This window comes from Prionailurus bengalensis, chromosome B3, assembly GCF_016509475.1.
Source record: "Prionailurus bengalensis isolate Pbe53 chromosome B3, Fcat_Pben_1.1_paternal_pri, whole genome shotgun sequence".
NCBI classification, from domain to species: domain Eukaryota; kingdom Metazoa; phylum Chordata; class Mammalia; order Carnivora; family Felidae; genus Prionailurus; species Prionailurus bengalensis.
In genome coordinates this window covers 30,986,168-31,003,301 of record NC_057355.1, presented here as the reverse complement: position 1 = coordinate 31,003,301, position 17,134 = coordinate 30,986,168, and the positions used below count along the sequence as shown (strand labels likewise).

Here is a 17,134-nt window from a genome sequence, read left to right as displayed (position 1 = left end):
CTCCTTCCCTAGGGTGGGGGCCGGCCACTTGGGAGGCGGGGAGAAGGCTCCTGAACCGGCTGGGGGCTGGGGACTGGGTCTGGGGCCGGGGGCCAGGGCCAGAGCCGGGCCAGACCAGGCCAGGCCGCCGGGGTCGACGAGTTGGCGGCCTGTTGTGTAAGCCTCAGTCCTTGTTTTCCCCGGCCTGGCTCGTTGTGAAGCCGGACACATCCACCCTTGGACTAGATTCAAGAGGCTGCTGCTTTTCTCCATGCCCCTCTTGGATTTTCTGGATTTTTGAAAACCCAGTGGCCCAGGAGGAGGAGGAGGAAGGAGGAAGGAGCAGATCTACAGAGGAATGTGAGAGCCTCCCAAGGCCTGAGGAGCCAGAAGGAGCTGGGAGCCAGAGCTGCCCAGGGTTTCTGGAACGGTGGTTTCTGAGTGATTCTCTTCTATTTTAGAACATTGTTCCAGTGGAAAGTGTCAAGCGAATTCTTGCCCTCTCAGAGCTGATTTCTCCGAGTCACTTGACTTTTCTTCTGGGAGTGGGAGGAAGGAGAGGCTCCCTGATCTGGGGTTGCCAAGGGAAGAGAGGAGGATTATGGACATGATCCCTCCCTGATCACAGGAGTGTGCTGGGAGACCTAATACCAATAGGGCAGTTAATGGGCAATGGGCATTGTTTTGGATAGTGGGAGGCTGGACAGCATCTGTGGGTGCTGAGACCCCAGCTTAGGTTGCTGACAGACTGAGTTGCTGTGACCGGCCTTGAGCTGCCCGTGCATTCTCAGCTCTGGGCAGGACCCTCTCCTCTTCTTTCTCTACCACGGGTCCAGTCATGGCACTGAAAGGCCGAGCCCTCTATGACTTCCGCAGCGAGAACAAAGAGGAAATCAGCATCCAGCAGGATGAGGACCTGGTCATCTTCAGTGAGACCTCGCTGGATGGCTGGCTGCAGGGCCAGAACAGCCGTGGTGAGACAGGGCTCTTCCCTGCCTCTTATGTAGAGATCATCCGTTCTGGTGCCAGCTCCAACCATGCCGACTATTCCAACAGCCCAGGCTCTCTGGGCACCCAGGTGAGCTTGTATGACAGCTCCAGTGTGGCCAGTCCTTCCAGGAGTGGTGGTGGTGGTGGCTTCCTCTCGCACCAGGGCAGCTTCGAGGAAGACGATGATGATGACTGGGATGACTGGGACGATGGATGCACAGTGGTGGAGGAGCCTCGGGCCGGTGGGCTGGGCACCAACGGGCACCCCCCTCTCAACCTCTCCTACCCTGGTGCCTACCCCAGCCAGCACATGGCCTACCGGCCCAAGCCACCCCTGGAGCGACAGGACAGCCTGGCATCTGCCAAGCGTGGCAGTGTGGTGGGGCGTAACCTCAACCGTTTCTCGTGCTTCGTGCGCTCTGGGGTGGAGGCCTTTATCCTGGGTGATGTGCCCATGATGGCCAAGATCGCCGAGACATACTCCATTGAAATGGGCCCTCGTGGCCCCCAGTGGAAGGCCAACCCCCACCCGTTTGCCTGTTCAGTGGAGGACCCCACCAAACAGACCAAATTCAAGGGCATCAAAAGCTACATCTCCTACAAGCTCACACCTACCCACGCTGGCTCACCAGTCTACCGGCGCTACAAACACTTCGACTGGCTCTATAACCGCCTGCTGCACAAGTTCACTGTCATCTCCGTTCCCCACCTGCCAGAGAAGCAGGCCACAGGCCGCTTCGAGGAGGACTTTATTGAGAAGCGGAAGCGTCGGCTCATCCTCTGGATGGACCACATGACAAGCCACCCCGTGCTGTCCCAGTATGAGGGCTTCCAGCATTTCCTCAGCTGCCTGGATGACAAGCAGTGGAAGATGGGCAAACGCAGGGCAGAGAAGGATGAGATGGTGGGTGCCAGCTTCCTGCTCACCTTCCAGATCCCCACGGAGCACCAGGACCTGCAGGATGTGGAGGACCGTGTGGACACCTTCAAGGCCTTCAGCAAGAAGATGGACGACAGTGTCCTGCAGCTCAGCACCGTAGCATCAGAGCTGGTGCGCAAGCATGTGGGGGGCTTCCGCAAGGAATTCCAGAAGCTGGGCAATGCCTTCCAGGCCATCAGTCATTCCTTCCAGTTGGACCCCCCCTTTAGCTCCGAGGCCCTCAACAGTGCTATTTCTCACACGGGCCGTACCTATGAAGCTGTGGGTGAGATGTTTGCTGAGCAGCCCAAGAACGACCTCTTCCAGATGCTCGACACGCTCTCTCTCTACCAGGGCCTGCTGTCCAACTTCCCTGACATCATCCACCTGCAGAAAGGTAAGAGCCAGAGTGGGCAAGAGACCCTTGCTAAGTCTGAGCTCTGCTGGGCACTGGGGATATGAGGATGGCCTAGAGGAATGGAGCAGCCCATCTAGTCTTTCTGTCTCATTCATTCATTCATTCAACAGTGCGTCAAGCATCTGCTGTGTGGCTAGGTGTAATGAGATATTATTGTTCCTGGTCAGCTCTGGTTGCTGACCTCATGAAGCTCACTGTTTACCTTTTGTTGTCCATTTGTTTGATCGTGCCTTCATTTTTTCTGTTTCTGTCTCATTTGCTCATCTATCCATTTATGTGCCGAGCCCATCAAGGTATCAGGCTGAGTCTGGGAACGTGGAGATGACCGAGGCCCAGGCCTTGCCCTTGAGGAGCACACAGGCTTACGGGGGCCACAGGCACAGATAACAAGAGCACAGAGTGGGGCCTGCCTTCCCGCTCCTCACAAGTTCCACTCCCTGCCCTTGCGGCTTCAGAGCCTGGTCTCCCTGCTGCATGCCCTATCTGTGAGCTCCCTGTCTGTGTGCGGGAGGCCCCCTGTCCCCGCTTTGCAGATGAAGAAGCTGGTGTCCTAGAAGAGTGGTTGCACAGGGAGTCCCTGGCCCAGCTGAGACTGTCCCTTCCTCCTTCGCCTCCCCAAGGACACGTCCCTGTTGGCCAATTCCCAAGCCCAGCTGTGTTTTCAGTTCTCATGGCCCCCCTCTGTGGGGAAGGGACAGGATGGGCCTCTGTCTGTTAATGTTGGGCTGTCAAGGAACTGCCAGGGAAGTGACTCATCTCGGGTCACCTAGGGGCACCCGGGCTGGTCTAGGGGAGGAACAGGGGTTCAGGGCACTACCCACATGGCCCCTCCAACTCCTCCTTCCTGAGCCTGGATTCTCTTGCCTGAGCAGTGAGTTAGGGGCTGACCTGGCAGGTGGCTGAATCCTGGGGACCACAGGCGGGGCAGATGTCAGGAGAGAGGTGTGGTCCTCCCCGGGGCTGCTTGGTAACTCAGGAAGAACGTCTGCAGGGCGTGGGGCTGGCTCCCTGGCCCCTAGGCCCTGAGGTCAGGCCTGGCTTGGTGCTGAGTTTTCCTCTGGGTGGGGCCAGGAGGCAGACCTCTGGACTGAGCCTGGGGGACAGCAAACACTAAGCTCTGCCTCAGTATCCAGGAGAGTCGGGAGTAAGCCAGCCCTGCTCTACTTTCCCGGGAGATTGACTTCTAGAACTTATCCAGCTCCTGGGCTCCTTTCTCCTCTCACTTTCTCTTCCTGCTTTCCATCTCTGCACTTTTTCCTCACCTCTACATTCCTATCCTCCTCCCCTCTTCTATCAGCTTCAGGAGACATGTGGGGACTATGTCCTCCATCTGCTGTGTGTTCCTGGGAAGTGCCTTCCCCTCTCTGGGCCTTAGGTTCCTGATCTAGAAAACAAGGGAGGGTAGATCTAGTGAGCTCTCAGGCCTCCAAGGGGGTGAAGACAGGAGACTTCTGGGGAGGGTCTGGTTGAAAACAGAGTGATGCCTTAGAGCTGAGTCTGAGCTCTAGGGCTGGGACGTGGCTGGCAGGCTGGGGCCCAGTGGGGCAAGTGTTTCCCTGGGCGGAAGTGGAGCCACTCTCGCTGCTGTGCTACAGCCTGGGAAAGCTGGTTCAGCCAGCTCCTCGGATGGCATGTTTCTGTGTGGGCAGTGTCAGGGGAAAGCAGGGGCACAGTGATTAAACAGCTGCCCCTGTGCAGTTGCTGGGGACCTCGCCCTGGGCAGAGCTGGGGGGAGGAAGGCAATCCCATACCCAGCCAGAGTTCCCAGGCTTGTACTGAAGCAGGAAGAAGTAAAGCTGGATGGGCTTTTCTGATTCTGGGGCAGGGAGACAGAGCTGAGAGGGCTTCTACCTGAGGTCTTTCTGAGAGTGTGGGCCCAACAGGCCTCTGGGCTGGTGCATTCAACCTTAGGCAGAGGCTAACCCATCTTCTCTCACCCTGAGGACTCCTCCTCAATAGACCAAGCCCATTGGGCTTACTCTTCCTTCTTCTGGGCTTTGCATTGCTACTCCTAGGCCTGTGGTCGGGCAAGTTAGGGAGAGAGGCTTGGAATCTGGCTGAGACAGAATGGGCAGGTTTGGGGGACCACAGCCTGATGGGGGGAGGAGGGGTTCCATGCTGGCAGTGTGGGTGGAACCCTTTCTCAGAGAAAGGAGCAGGAAAGTTGGGCCTTGGGTCCCTAGAATTCTACCTAGTCTGTCTGGACATCTGAAAGATGGCAAGAGTGTGGCAGAGGCCATGGAAGGAAGCTGATGGGAGGCTCAGGTGGGATCAGGAGACCAGGATTTGGACAAATGTTGCCTCTGAGATGACCGTGAGAGCGTTTTCTCCCCTCAGTGTCCACCTTAGTAAAATGGGTCGTGGAGCCTGATTGGCACTGAGATGAAGCCCACCAGTCTGTCTGCCCACTGGCCCGGGCCCTGGAGCTCAGTCCAGGAGTCTCCTAAGAGGAGTAACCATATAATTAACCATCTAAGCCAGGGAAGTTTTGGGGATGAAGGGAGCCCTAGTAATAGTTACCCTGGGATAAGGGGAAACAGTGACCGTCCAGGGCCCCTACCTGAGAGCCAGCCAGGGTAGGGCTATGTCCTAAGGCTCAGCACAAGCCAGGGAGGTTACAATAAGGTGGGATGATATGCAGAGCAGGAATTGGGGCCCAGGGGTGTCTGACTGCACAGCCCAGGCTGTTTCCCCTGTGCCTGACAGATGGGGTAAGGAGCTCCCCCAGGGATATGTGCATGAGCCAGAAGGGGAAGGATGAGGGAGGCTTGGGTGCTTTAGCACTGCTAACTCAGCTGGCATCCTTGCTGGGCCGGAAGCAGGCCCAGGGCTGCAGAATGTATGTGGAGGGACCATGGGACTCACAGGTTGGCCAAGGTAGAATGTCCCCTGCAGGACCAAGTGCTTGTCTGGGGGAAGAGTGGGTCCGAACCCTGTGTTCTGGGCCATCGCCTAACCCTCTCTCTCCCTCCCCTCCTAGGCTTCCATAAATAAAGAGAATCATATTGCTACAAGCCCCCACCAGCTGGTTGTCGCTGTCATTGAGAAGCAGTCCGCACACGCTTGCGCATATCCTCTTGAGCTCTTATTCTGTCAGGTGCCATCCTAAGTGCTTTATACAGACGAGTTCAAGTTAAACCTCAACTATGCTATAGGGCAGGCACCATTATCCCATTTTTCCAAGAGTACTATACCACCAAGGGCAGTTGTCAGCAGCATCAGATCTGGTCTGGCCTGTCCCTTTTGACACCTGAGAAACCTCCAGCCCAGCAAGAGCAGTGGCTTGCTGGAGGTGACACAGCTGAGACTAGGACTCAGACCTCTTGTCCCTGACCTGGGTGGGGGCCGGGTAATTACCTCTGAGAGGTGGGGACAAGATGGATTAAGGTAGGATCTTAGGAAATATGTCTGGGACCCTGGGGCTCTGAAGCTTCAGCCTCCTTTCCTGGTTCATAGGATCCGGCCTATAGGACACCTGCCAGGGCAGGAGGCTCCCCTGGGTCCTCAGCTCTCAGGTTGAGTCCTACATGGAATGTAGCAGGGATGCTAGACAGGCCTGAGCCCTGACTCCCAGCCTGTCTCTGGGGTATGTTAGTGTTAGCTGGTCCCGGCCCCAGATCTGAGTCACAGGGTGGAGAGGTGACAGAGAGCAGGGTGGGACCTCTGCCCCCCCCCCCCCCCAGGCAGCTTTTGTCCCCCATCTTTGGCTCCCTGCCTGTCTGTGGATACCTAGCAGTTGCAGTAGATTTGTTTCTATTATTTGGGCCTCTGTCTCCTCATCAACAAAAGGAGCCTTTCTTTCCTCCAAGGCCAGAAAAGCCCTCTTGAATACAGGTCCAGCCTTAGTGCACTGAGATTTTTTCAGGCAGGTGGAATCCAGGCTAGTTAGTGTCTCCTTTTCAGGTAGGATCCTTGTCGTTGTCTGGGGGCCCCACACAAATGGGGTGGCTGGGTTTGAACCCTCTGCAGTAGAAGCAGTATCCACTGAGGAGGGGTATGTCTGGGCCAGGCATCCCCCGTGTGAGGGGCATGAAGGAGGCTGGGAGCCCCTAGGCAAGTCCTCCTGTCAGGGCCTCGGTTTCCTCTGTACAGTAGTGGGGTAGGGGTGTGGGTGGAGGGTGGGCAGCTGGCATCTAGGGCCTCTTTAGCTCTGAAGTCTCTTATCGGGTCCTCATCCTGGGCCTTGGGCTGAGCCCTCTTCTGCTGCCCAGGTCTGGCCAGCGGGGCTGGAACAGGAGGCGGGAGGTGGCTCAAGGAAGGTGGCAGAAGGACTGAGTGGGTTGGGAACTGGTGACTGCAGAGTTCTTCTGAGTGCTGTGTGAGCGGCCCTGGAGATTGTCCAGACTTGCGACTGTCTACCCCAGATGCCATTATTAGCCAGTTAGCCGTGCACTTGCTAACTAATATGCAACTACTTGCATAACTGCTTGTTAACTACTCCTTCTAAATCCTTCTGGAGTTATTTCCAGCATGTAGAGCCCTGGGCCTGACATACAGTGAATGACCAAAAAAAGGGATCTTGAATGCATCGGACATCTTGAGTGAGAGTAAAAAGAGTACATCTTCAAGGCCCCCGGCATGCTGTCGGTGTGCCCTGGATGCTTTTGAAGTGCCCGGGGGTGTTCTCTCCTCCGTGCCAACGCTGCCCACAGCCTTACTCTTCTGTGCACAGTGGATTCCCTGCAGCCCCGCGAGGAGTTCGTGCCAGGCACAGGCGAACTGCCTCCTCCTCCCGGCACCTGTCCCCACTGCCTTTGATGCACAATTAGTCAAGTGCCTGTTAATTCAGAGCTGAAATTCATTCACCAACTGCTTGCTGATTCATTCAGATCTTCTAAATTGGATCCCCTGCCCAGGTTCATCCCCCGTCCCCCATCTGTCACCTGGTTATGACTAGGGCTTCCTCTGGTCCCTTTAGGCTGGTGTGGGGAGGGGCTGGGCCCGTTTGTGGGGAGGCGCACACAAAAGAAAACTCCAGGTGGCCTGTGAGGTGCTGTTTTAGAATCAATAGTGTGATGGGGGTGGGGAGAAGCCTGGAGAGGGGTCCAGAGGCATCCTGCCTCGGTACTGGGGGAGGCTCTGGTGTGGAGGTGGCCCCTGAGCCTGTTGGGGAGCCTTAAATTGTGTGTAGAGATCTAGCAGGTGGAGGTGCAAAGGTAGGAAAGAGCAGGGTGAGTTTGATGAACATGGGGCCAATTCCCAGAGGGCCTCACAGCTAGGAGAATAGGCATGGGCTTTTTGATCTGTAAGCAGTGGGGGCCGGTGGGGGGGGTGGTTCTGGAGCTTTGAGTGCCCAGCTTGGCTGCTCTTCAGGTACCACAGAGAACCTCTCAGAGTCTGGGCCTGAGGTGGGAGCCCCTTAGGAGCCCCTTATAGTAGTTCAGTGAGGAACAGGTTGAATCAGCTCAGCAGACATGTACCAAGTGAGCTCTCCCGTGGGCTAGGCTTTGTCCTGGGTGCCGGAGACATTGAGCTCACAGACCAGAGGAAGGCAGGCAGAGCAGCCACAGGGTGGTAAGAGCGGGGCAGATGAAAGCCCTGGGAATGCTGGGAAGTACCTAATGTGGTGGGGGGAAGGCTTCCTGGAGGAGGTGATGTCTGAGCTGATCAGGAGCCAGTGTGAGAGACGATGCTTCTGTTGGATAAAGACAGCCCTGTCCTGGAACAATGTACAGCCAGCAGGGCTGTGACAGTCTGGGTGTTGTGGGCTGTTGGCAGTGCCCCAGGTTTGGAGGGGAGTTGAGCTGGATGGAGGTGAGGGTTTGGGGAGGGTTTGTCCTGGTGGAGACACCAGGTGGAGGGTGGATAGCGCTCATGAGGGGGCTCATGGAGGGTATAGGGAGCAAATGGGGGAGACCAGAGCCCTAACTTCCCTTGTCCTCCTCCACTGTGCCCGTGCCAGGCGCCTTCGCCAAGGTGAAGGAGAGCCAACGCATGAGTGACGAGGGCCGCATGGCACAGGACGAGGCAGATGGCATTCGTAGGCGCTGCCGCGTGGTGGGCTTCGCCCTGCAGGCTGAAATGAACCACTTCCACCAGCGCCGTGAGCTCGACTTCAAGCACATGATGCAGAACTACCTGCGCCAGCAGATCCTCTTCTACCAGCGGGTAGGCCAGCAGCTGGAGAAGACGCTGCGCATGTATGACAACCTCTGATCATGTGTACCTGGCCCCCACCCTGCCCCCGGGCCTGGTCGCCGCAGCGCACTCCGCTCTCTTGACCTCCCCACACCAGCAGTGGCTGGGAGGGGATGGGGTGGGCTTTGGAGGAGTCCTGGGTACCCCTGGGGAAGTCTCCCAGCCCTTAGAGGTAGGGGCACAGAGGGGGTGAGAGTGGGGTCAGGAAGCTTCTGGGCTGAGGTCTGGGCTGCTGGTCAGTTGCTTGAGGCCGGGCCACAGTCTTAGCCTCCCCTAGAATCTACAGTACTCGCTCACCTGGCTACCACCCCCTCGTTCATTCAGCAGGCACCAGGGCCTGCTGCAGCTCCGGGTCAGATGCTGGGCACCCGGGACTGTGACATGCCTGCCCTCAGGGAGTCCCCAGTAGAGGTAGGGTCAGACACAGAAACAGATGAGGGCAATGCAGAATGATTGATGGTAAATAAGGGGTTCCTGGGAGCTTAAAGAAAGAACCACTCATTCTGTTGGTCAGGAAAGGCTCCATAGAGTAGGTGACATTTGAGTAGTGTTTTGGAGAATGACAAAGACCTGCCAGACAGTAAATGGGGACAGTAGATGAGAGATGGGGTGTGGGGGGGAAGACATTCAGAAGAGAGGAATAGCATGGGCAAGGGAGTGGAGGAATGAAAACACCCCCTCCTCCCACCTTTACTTTTCCCAAGTAAGTTTTGTGCCCCCTCGGTGGAGATTCTGGACTGTGTGATGGAGGGGAGGGATCTTCTTGCTCCTGTGTCCCTGTCCCTGCCTCACCTTGTCCCCACTGGAGGAGCTGCGGGCCAACTCCCTCCTGTCTCCCCTCCACCTGCTGAGCCTCCATTACCCCTTGGCTAGGGGACCATGCAGCATCTTTACCCTGGGCTCAAGGTGCTGAGACAGGCCACTGACCCCAGGACGTTGGTGGCACCTTCCTGGAAAGGACACCCAGAAGTTACCAGATATTTGAGTTCACCAGCAATAGCTCTCCACATTCCGAGCAGGCTCGGGCCCCAGGCTTCCAGGGTCCTCAGACCCAGTGACTCCCGGAACCCTTCCTGTGGCACAGAGGGAAGGCCAAGGGGAAAAAGACGGGCTGGCTTGCCCACTGCCCCAGAAGCCCTGGGCCCGCACGCCCACGGCCAGCCTCACTGTGATGTCAGCCCCAGCTCCCTCCCTGGCCAGGTTGTGCTGTCTCCCACCCGTGTTTACATCCTCCAGGGGGCTACTCCTTCCCCCTAGGCCTGGGCATGGGCCAGCTGTGGGTTGGGGGAACTGATAGGTGCCACTGCTGGCCCCCCCCTTGGGAGGTCACGGCCACTCCTGGCTCCTGCTGCTTGAATCTTTTTTCTTTCTTGTTTTCTTGATAAACCTTTTGCAATTAAGATAACAAAAGCATGGCTTTTTTGTTTGGATCCTGCAGGGATTGAGTGTGGGGGAAGGATGGAACCCTAAGTTTCCCTGGGAGCTATTGGATTATAAGGTTATGTTGGGCACAAAACCTCTAAAATTTGGGGGAGGACTGTGCTGGTGGCAGGTGCTGGCTGGGGAGCTAGAGGTGTTCATGGGCCCCAGCCGGACTCACACCCCTCCCAGACCTCACTCTCCTCATCTCTCAAATGGGTGGAGTCCTGCTAGGGTTTGGCTGTGCTCTGTGATTTCAGACTGAGGGTTGCCCGAGGAAGGGATAGGAGGCCATGCCCCACACAACCTAATTGTTCCTCTCCCCAGGGAGGCATGCTCCAGCTTTGCCCCCAGGAAAGCCCTGGTCCAGGAGAGGTGGGAGGGGACTCAGAAATTGTGTCCTTCCCCAAAGAGTCCCGGGTGTCCAGGCCGGGGGTGGCTTCCATGCTGGAAACCAAGGAGGTCCTCCCCAGCGGGGCCCTCAGCGGTGTCCCAGTCAGTATGAGCAGGAATCAATGGGAAGGAGGGCAAGGGGGACTCGGTGGAGGGAGGGCTGGTAGGTTCGGGGCCTCAAGGGAGGCTTTGGCCAGGCTAGGGGCCCAGGGAGCTTGTGGCAGTGAGAGGGGGGTAAGGAATGGCCAATGCAGTGGGGAAAGGGCAGCAAAAGCTCTCCGTTCAGGGCAGAGCACCCTCTGGCCCTAGGTCAAAATTAGGTCAGATTTGGGACTTTCTGTGGAATTTTCCCCTCCCTCCTCCCTGCCCTCCTTCCTTCACTTTCCAACCCACCCAAGGACCTTCCCGCCCTTAACCTCTTCACAGCTTTGACCTCCAAGCAGCCTTCTGTAGAGGGAACTCTGACCACAATGGGGGAGTCTCCTTACTGAGGCCACTCTGGGTAGGAGTGGTGGGAATGCCTTTCTTAACCCACAGTGCCTGGAAAGTCCCCTGTTCGTGCTTCCTGCCCTGGGAATAGCACGACCCTCTTGTGTCCCTTTCTTTAGAGGGGGAGCCACCTCCCATGCCTCCCAGCCTTAGGGTGAGGGAAGCAGTCTGACATTTTTCTCAGGAGGGGCTTGGACCTAGGAGGAGAGTCCAAATGTGAAGTCTTGGGACTGGCCAGGTCTATGCTGTAGGCATCCTGAGATCTCTAGGCTGGGGCAGGCCCATGTATAGTGGGGAGTGAGGATGTCACAGCCATTCTCTCTGTTTCTTTATGTCTCTGTGTAGCTTGAGGTATTGGGGGTGGGGTGTGTGTGTGGGGGGGGGAATTTGAGATGGATCTGGGCTGACTGGAGCCCTTTCAGCAGGGCCCTGGGGGACCGGTAGGGGGGGTGGGGGAGCATCCTGGTGGTGGCAGAGGCTGCTGGCTGGCCTCGGTCACATGCCAGGCAGATGTTCCAGACTGAGCTGGGCCCAACTGCCTCCAATTCCCTCCCTCACTTTGCTCTGAGGGGGTTGGAGAACAAGGCCCCTCTTTCTGCCCTGGGCAACTATCAGGACCTGGGGTGGGGGCGATGAGCCCTGATCCCTGGTCTTGGCCCAGCCCAGGAAAGGAGTTTGCTTTGTGGCCACATGTGGGGGTTGGGGATGGAGGCAGCCCTCAGATCCCGCATCCTGGCTCCCGGACACACCGGAAGGCCATGAACTGCTATGCCACGGCAGTGCCACGACTGGAGCAGAGCCAAGCCTGCGTGAGGCAGGCCGACAGGTAGTTCCGGATCCAGCTGAGCACCCCTCCTCCTTCCCGTGGCACTGCCATGTAGCCAGCCACATGTCCATGTGGTCGCAGGTATAGTCGCCTAACCCAAAGCAGGTGCAGCCACGTGCAGCCACATACCCTGCCCACAAGCATGTAGGCTACCCCTGGCCATATGTACATGTATGCAGTCATGTGCTCACACAGTTTCACTCCCAGCCACGGTGCCACACATTCACAGCCACATCCACACGTGGCCATATCCACACACATGCCATAATCCCTTCACATAGCCATACCCCACCCTCACTCACGGTCATACCGCCGTCCTACCCTCGCAGAGCGACACGCGCAGGTACTCAGACGCACGGCCCCAAGTTGCACACGCTCATAGCAAAGGTGTCACACAGGTAGCTGCTTCTAGACTGCACCTGCACCCCCTGCTGGGAGAGCCAGTGGCATCACCCATTGTACAGACAGGGAACTCGAGGTCTAGCGAGCGGCTGGCCGTGACACCCACGGGGCCCAGAATGTATTCAAGGGCCTGAGCTTAGCTCCCAGTAGCCCTGTGGCCAGTCCCCAGGGCCAGTCCCTACTGCCTCCATTACCCCCTGGCTGAACCCACCCAACAAAGCTCCAGGCATCTCCTATCTCTCCAGCCAGAGCTGAGGCTGCAGCGTCCACATGAGCAAGAGCCAGGATGCGGTGGGCAGGGCCCAGGCCTGGGCGGGAGAAACATTCCTGCACCATCTCCTCCCCAAGCCTGCGAAGACTGGGCCCGCCCTGCCTGCCTGCCCGCTGACTCAGGCCTCCTGGAGCCAAGTCTGCTTGTCCCCAGCCCCCCACCAACCTGCTTCCCTACCAGCTCAGCTCCAGCGCGCCTCTGACGGCTGGGGTAGGAGACCATGAGCCCTGGCCAAAAGACCATGGGGAGAACTAAAATTTACCTCCCCCAGACATAGCTCAGAAGGGCTGATTGTGAAACCCAGTCCAAGGGTTCAGGATAGTTTAACACAAAGCCTTTTTCCTTTGGCTTGGTTTTTTGTTAGTCAAACCCTAGTGCAGTCCAGGCTGTTTAGAAAACAGAGTCTCCCATGGCTGTGGCCTCCTTGGTCCTCACAGCAGCCCTGGGAGGCGTCATTATTCCATTTCACAGACGAAGGGACTGAGGCCTGGCCGGAGGGAGGATGGGGCCGGGCTGGGATCACACCCTGAGACCAAGGTGGAGCTGGACTCGAACCCAGCTCTCCAACTTCGTTCCTCAACGTCTTGACTGACTCACTTAGGTCTGAGGGAAAAGGAGCTAGCAGAGCTCCGCTCCACAGGTGAAAGAATGGGAGCTGGCAGACCCAACTGCTGACATGTGATAGGGGCTTGTGGGTAGCGTGAGTCCTGCCAGCCCTCAGGGACGAAGAGGCTACAGTGGCCCTGCACGGTGGCCATGGCATTGACCCAGGACCTCCGTTTACAGATGAACGTGTGTGAGGAGCATCACTTCATTTCTCTGCAACTGACTGGAATTTCTTTTCTTTTCTTTAAAAAACATTTTTTTTAATGTTTATTTTTGAGAGAGAGAGAGAGAGAGAGAGAGAGAGCAAGTGGGGGAGGGGGCAGAGAGAGAGAGATACACACACAGAATCCAAAGCAGGTTCCAGGCTCCGAGCTGTCAGCACAGAGCCTGATGCTGGGCTCAGACTCCTGAACCAAGAGATCATGACCTGAGCCAAAGTCAGACACTTAACTGACTCAGCCACCCACAGGCGCCCCCAGAATTTCTTTTTTTGCTTTCTCTTTCCCTCACATGATAGAAAAGGGATCTCAAGTCAGTTTGGGGACCCCTCCTTTCTGCTGGGATGCATATAAGTTTTGGGGAATGGCACTTTTCAAGACATGGGCAGGCCTCTGGCACTTTGAATTTTAGAGGCTGAATCCCACACCCTATCACACACATGAAAATTTGCCTGTGTTCCACATTAAAGGTCATTCATTTCTACTTCTTTCAGTTGGGTTCAGTTTGTTACTTGGCAATGTCTTCTTGTCTTATAGGAATAACTGTATGAATTTTGATTTTGTCTTTTTGTGTCCTGCTTTGTTTTTTTTCCCTGCAAACGCTGTTGTGGATTCTTGCAGACTCTCCTGGACCATGGCACTGGGCCTGTGGTGCCCACCGTGGTCCTAGATTAGCATCGGACCCTCTGGTCATCTCCTCCACCCACCCTCTGTCTTCCCACCTTGTCCTTTGATCCCCATCAGGAGGCCTCTGTGGGTCTGGCCTTTGGTCTGTTTTGAGCACTCAGGGCTCCCTCAATCATCCTTATACCTGTGGACCTCAAGGAACCTCAGGGGGCTGCAAAAGTCCCTTCTGTGGCCTGTGGTCCCCTTTGAGGCTCATGGTCAGCATTCCACACCCCCCACTGTGCACTCAAGCACAAGAAGCTTTGGGAGGCTCTACAGATCCTATGCAACCCTTTGTCATCTGAGGTCTGGCTGCCTCCTTGGGGCTCTACCTGGGAAGAGGTCCAAGCCCCTGCTGCTCCTGGATCTCCCAGCTTCTGGGGCTTCTACCCTCCCCCAGCTCAGGCAGCACCGTGGACACTGGATGGACATATTTCGCAACCACCCTGCATGCAAGAGATTATCAACATCATTTTACAGACCAGGAAATGGGGCCCAGTGAGGGAGGTGCTGGAATAGCTGAGCTGGTGTGAGATGGTAGCCAGGTCTGGGCCACCTGTGCTGGGAAGCCAACGATTGGTGCCTGAGGGAGGAGTTAGCCTCCTGGAGGCACCTGGGGCCTCCTCTGGGCTGACCTGATCCCCCTGGCTGCTATTTTGTCAGGAGTACAACAGGCGGGAGTAGTGTGAAGCTCCACTCCACAGCCCTGCTGCCCCCAGATAGCTACAAGTCCCCTGTTTCCTTTCCCTCCACCAGCCAGAGACAGGACCCTGGTATTGGGTGGGCGGCTGAGCCCTAGAGCAAATCCTACCCTTCACGCCCTTATTCGAGGGATGTTTCTTAATTCCTTCCTGCTTCCATTTCTCTATAACAGGAGTTGCAGATGGCTGTTAGGATTACACGAGCAAAACACATCAGCTGGACAGTGCCTGCACATAGCAAGTGTCCAGTAAGGAGGGGCTGGGATGACCAGCCTCTGAGCAGAGCCTTGAGGGGACCTAGAGAGAGGCTGGGCCAAGAATATTGTTACCTGACTTCATAAGTGAGAGAACTGAGCGAGCCCTCTAAGGCCACACAGTAGGTAGATGGCAGGGCTGGGCCTGGGACTAGGCCCCTGACCACCTCCAGACCTTGAGCCTTGCCCCATGTTGCCACCACGTCTTCACGGGGAGCAGTCTCCTTGGGGCTGGCTGACTGTCGTGGTATTTGTCAGTCCAGGGCAGGAGGAGTTCACTGGGCTGTTCGTTGGTTGTCACATACATCATCACACACAAGAGAGCATGGCCCAAGAGTTAAGAGATGCAGGCTCATGTCAGGCCTTCCTTGGATGGATTCATCGGGCAATCTCAGGCAGGGTCACGGCTCGGTCTCAGTTTTCCTCAACGGATGTTAACAGTTGTCACAATTACACGGGGCACGACTTCACGAGTGCGGGCATTGTCACTGCTCTAGGTGTGCTGTGTCCTTGAAGCCACACGGGCCAGCAAGGCAAGGGTGGGGCCAAGTGCCCAACAGCTAACACTGAATGGCTGCTGTGTGCTGCTAGGTGCTGGGCATCGGGCTAAGTGGCTCCCATGAGTTATCTAATTCCCCACAACTGTCTGGAAGGTGAGAATGATTGCCAACATTCCCAGCAGACGGAGGCTCAGAGGCATGGAGTCACCTGTGTGAGGTCGTACAGCTGCTCACGGCATCGCGTTGAGGCTGAAGTCTGCCTGGGCCACCCTGTGCCCTTCCAAGGTGGGCAGGCTGGGGGCAGCTGTCCTGCTGGAGAGTGAATGCACTAGTGCTGGGAACGGAGGGGAGCAGGGAGATGGGCGGTAAGTGGCAGGCACTGGGTGTTGGTGGCTGTGTGCCTTCAAGTTAGCAGGTGGAAAGGCAGAGGGCTTGGCCCACAGAGCGCACAGAGCAAATATTTGTTGACTGATAGTTTTCTGTAGGGCCTCCGGCTGGAGAAGGATCTGGCCACGGAGAGTGGGCTGGGCAGATAAAGCCAGGGATAGGGAGCTGGGGGTCGGGGACAAGACTCAGGTGTCTGGGAAGGACCTGAGTCAGGAGCCTCTTTGCTTGAGGGGCCAGTATGGCGGGTGAGAGTTGGTAGGGAAATGCCAGGACTGGGTCTTCTGAGTGCCAAGGCTGAGCCAGAGAGTGGGGGGGCCCAGGCCCTGGGGCTTTTATGTGGGGTGGGGGGGGCAGGCAGAGGAGGGGGATGGGGTCTGCGCCTGCACCCGCTATCCCAAGCTGTGTGCATCCACCTGTGTGGTCACCGAGTGCTGTCAGCATGTGCGCCTGTGCTTGCATGTGGGTCCCCATGGTGGCACCCGTGCCCGTAGTCATTCGGCCACATGTGCTTTTCCCCGTGCTCCCCAGCCTGGAAGAGCAACACCTCTCAACCTGAAGCTCAGGCCCAGACTTGCAATTGGGCTTAACTTCTCTCTTTCACTCACATTCCACATCCATCCACAAGCAAAGCCTTGTGAGCTCCTCCAAAGAGATCCCGAATCTGACCTGTGTCACCATCTTACTGGCCAAGCCACCATGATCCCCGCCTGGATCACTGTGGTAGCACATCACTGTGGTAGCCTCCAAGCTATTCTGCCTTCTCTACCTTTTTCCATCCTCCTGATGGTCCAGTAGGAGTCAGAGCCATCTCTTAAGACCATATTCTAAATCAAATCATGTCCGACCCTGCTTTCAACCTCCAGGGCTTCCTGCCATTCTTAAGTAAGCCAGATTCCATATTGCTACCACAGCCCACAAGGTCCCTTTCTGATGGAACCTTGGACACCTGTCCCTTTGGCCACATAACTCCAGACCCACTGTACTCTTATTCCTCACCTAAGCCCAGAATGCTTACGCCTCAGGGCCTTTGCATTTGCTGGTCCCCTCTGTCTGGAATGGTCTTCCTCCCAGATGTTTGTGTGGTTTGAACCTCAGTTAATTCGAGTCGTTGCTTCAAATGTTACCTCTTTGGAGAAACCGTCTATGACCATCTAATAAAGAGTCTTCCTAGTCCTAGCGCTCTGTCCCCCTGCCCTGCCTTACTGTTCTTTGTTTTACTTATTATCAATTGGCAATTGTATGCATTTGTGTTTCAAGTGTATACAAAAATAGAGAAACTAATATACTGGATCCCCATGTGCCCATACCATAGCCTCAGCAATTACCAACCCTGGGCCAGTATTTTACTCCCCCACATCCCTTGCTTCCAGCAAACGCCAGACATCACAAATTCTCATCCGCAAAAAATCTGTGCAAAGTTAGATTTTAAATATATCTGTTTGTTAGAAGGCAACCTTTGGGGGAGCTGGTGTTTGTCTTGTTCACTGCTGTATCCCCAGTGCCCAGGATGGCGCTCAACTCACAGCAGGTGACTTGGGATGTCTGCAGGGCTATGCCT

General features: G+C 56.4%; 1 protein-coding gene across 1 annotated transcript; it reads left to right on the top strand.

Annotated features, from left to right (window-relative positions):
• Positions 1-190: 190 nt before the first annotated feature.
• Positions 191-13,552, top strand: SNX33 (sorting nexin 33). Its single transcript, XM_043554954.1, has 2 exons — positions 191-2,285; positions 8,209-13,552. Exons 1-2 carry the CDS (start codon positions 818-820, stop codon positions 8,460-8,462), a joined length of 1,722 nt encoding a protein of 573 aa, XP_043410889.1. The 5' UTR covers positions 191-817; the 3' UTR covers positions 8,463-13,552.
• The last annotated feature ends 3,582 nt before the right edge of the window (positions 13,553-17,134 follow it).

Coding starts and splice junctions, on each gene's coding strand:
- SNX33 (XM_043554954.1), top strand. CDS start 818: ATGGCACTGAAAGGCCGAGCCCTCTATGACTTCCGCAGCGAGAACAAA. Junction 2,286..8,208: donor CATCATCCACCTGCAGAAAG/GTAAGAGCCAGA, acceptor TGCCCGTGCCAG/GCGCCTTCGCCAAGGTGAAG.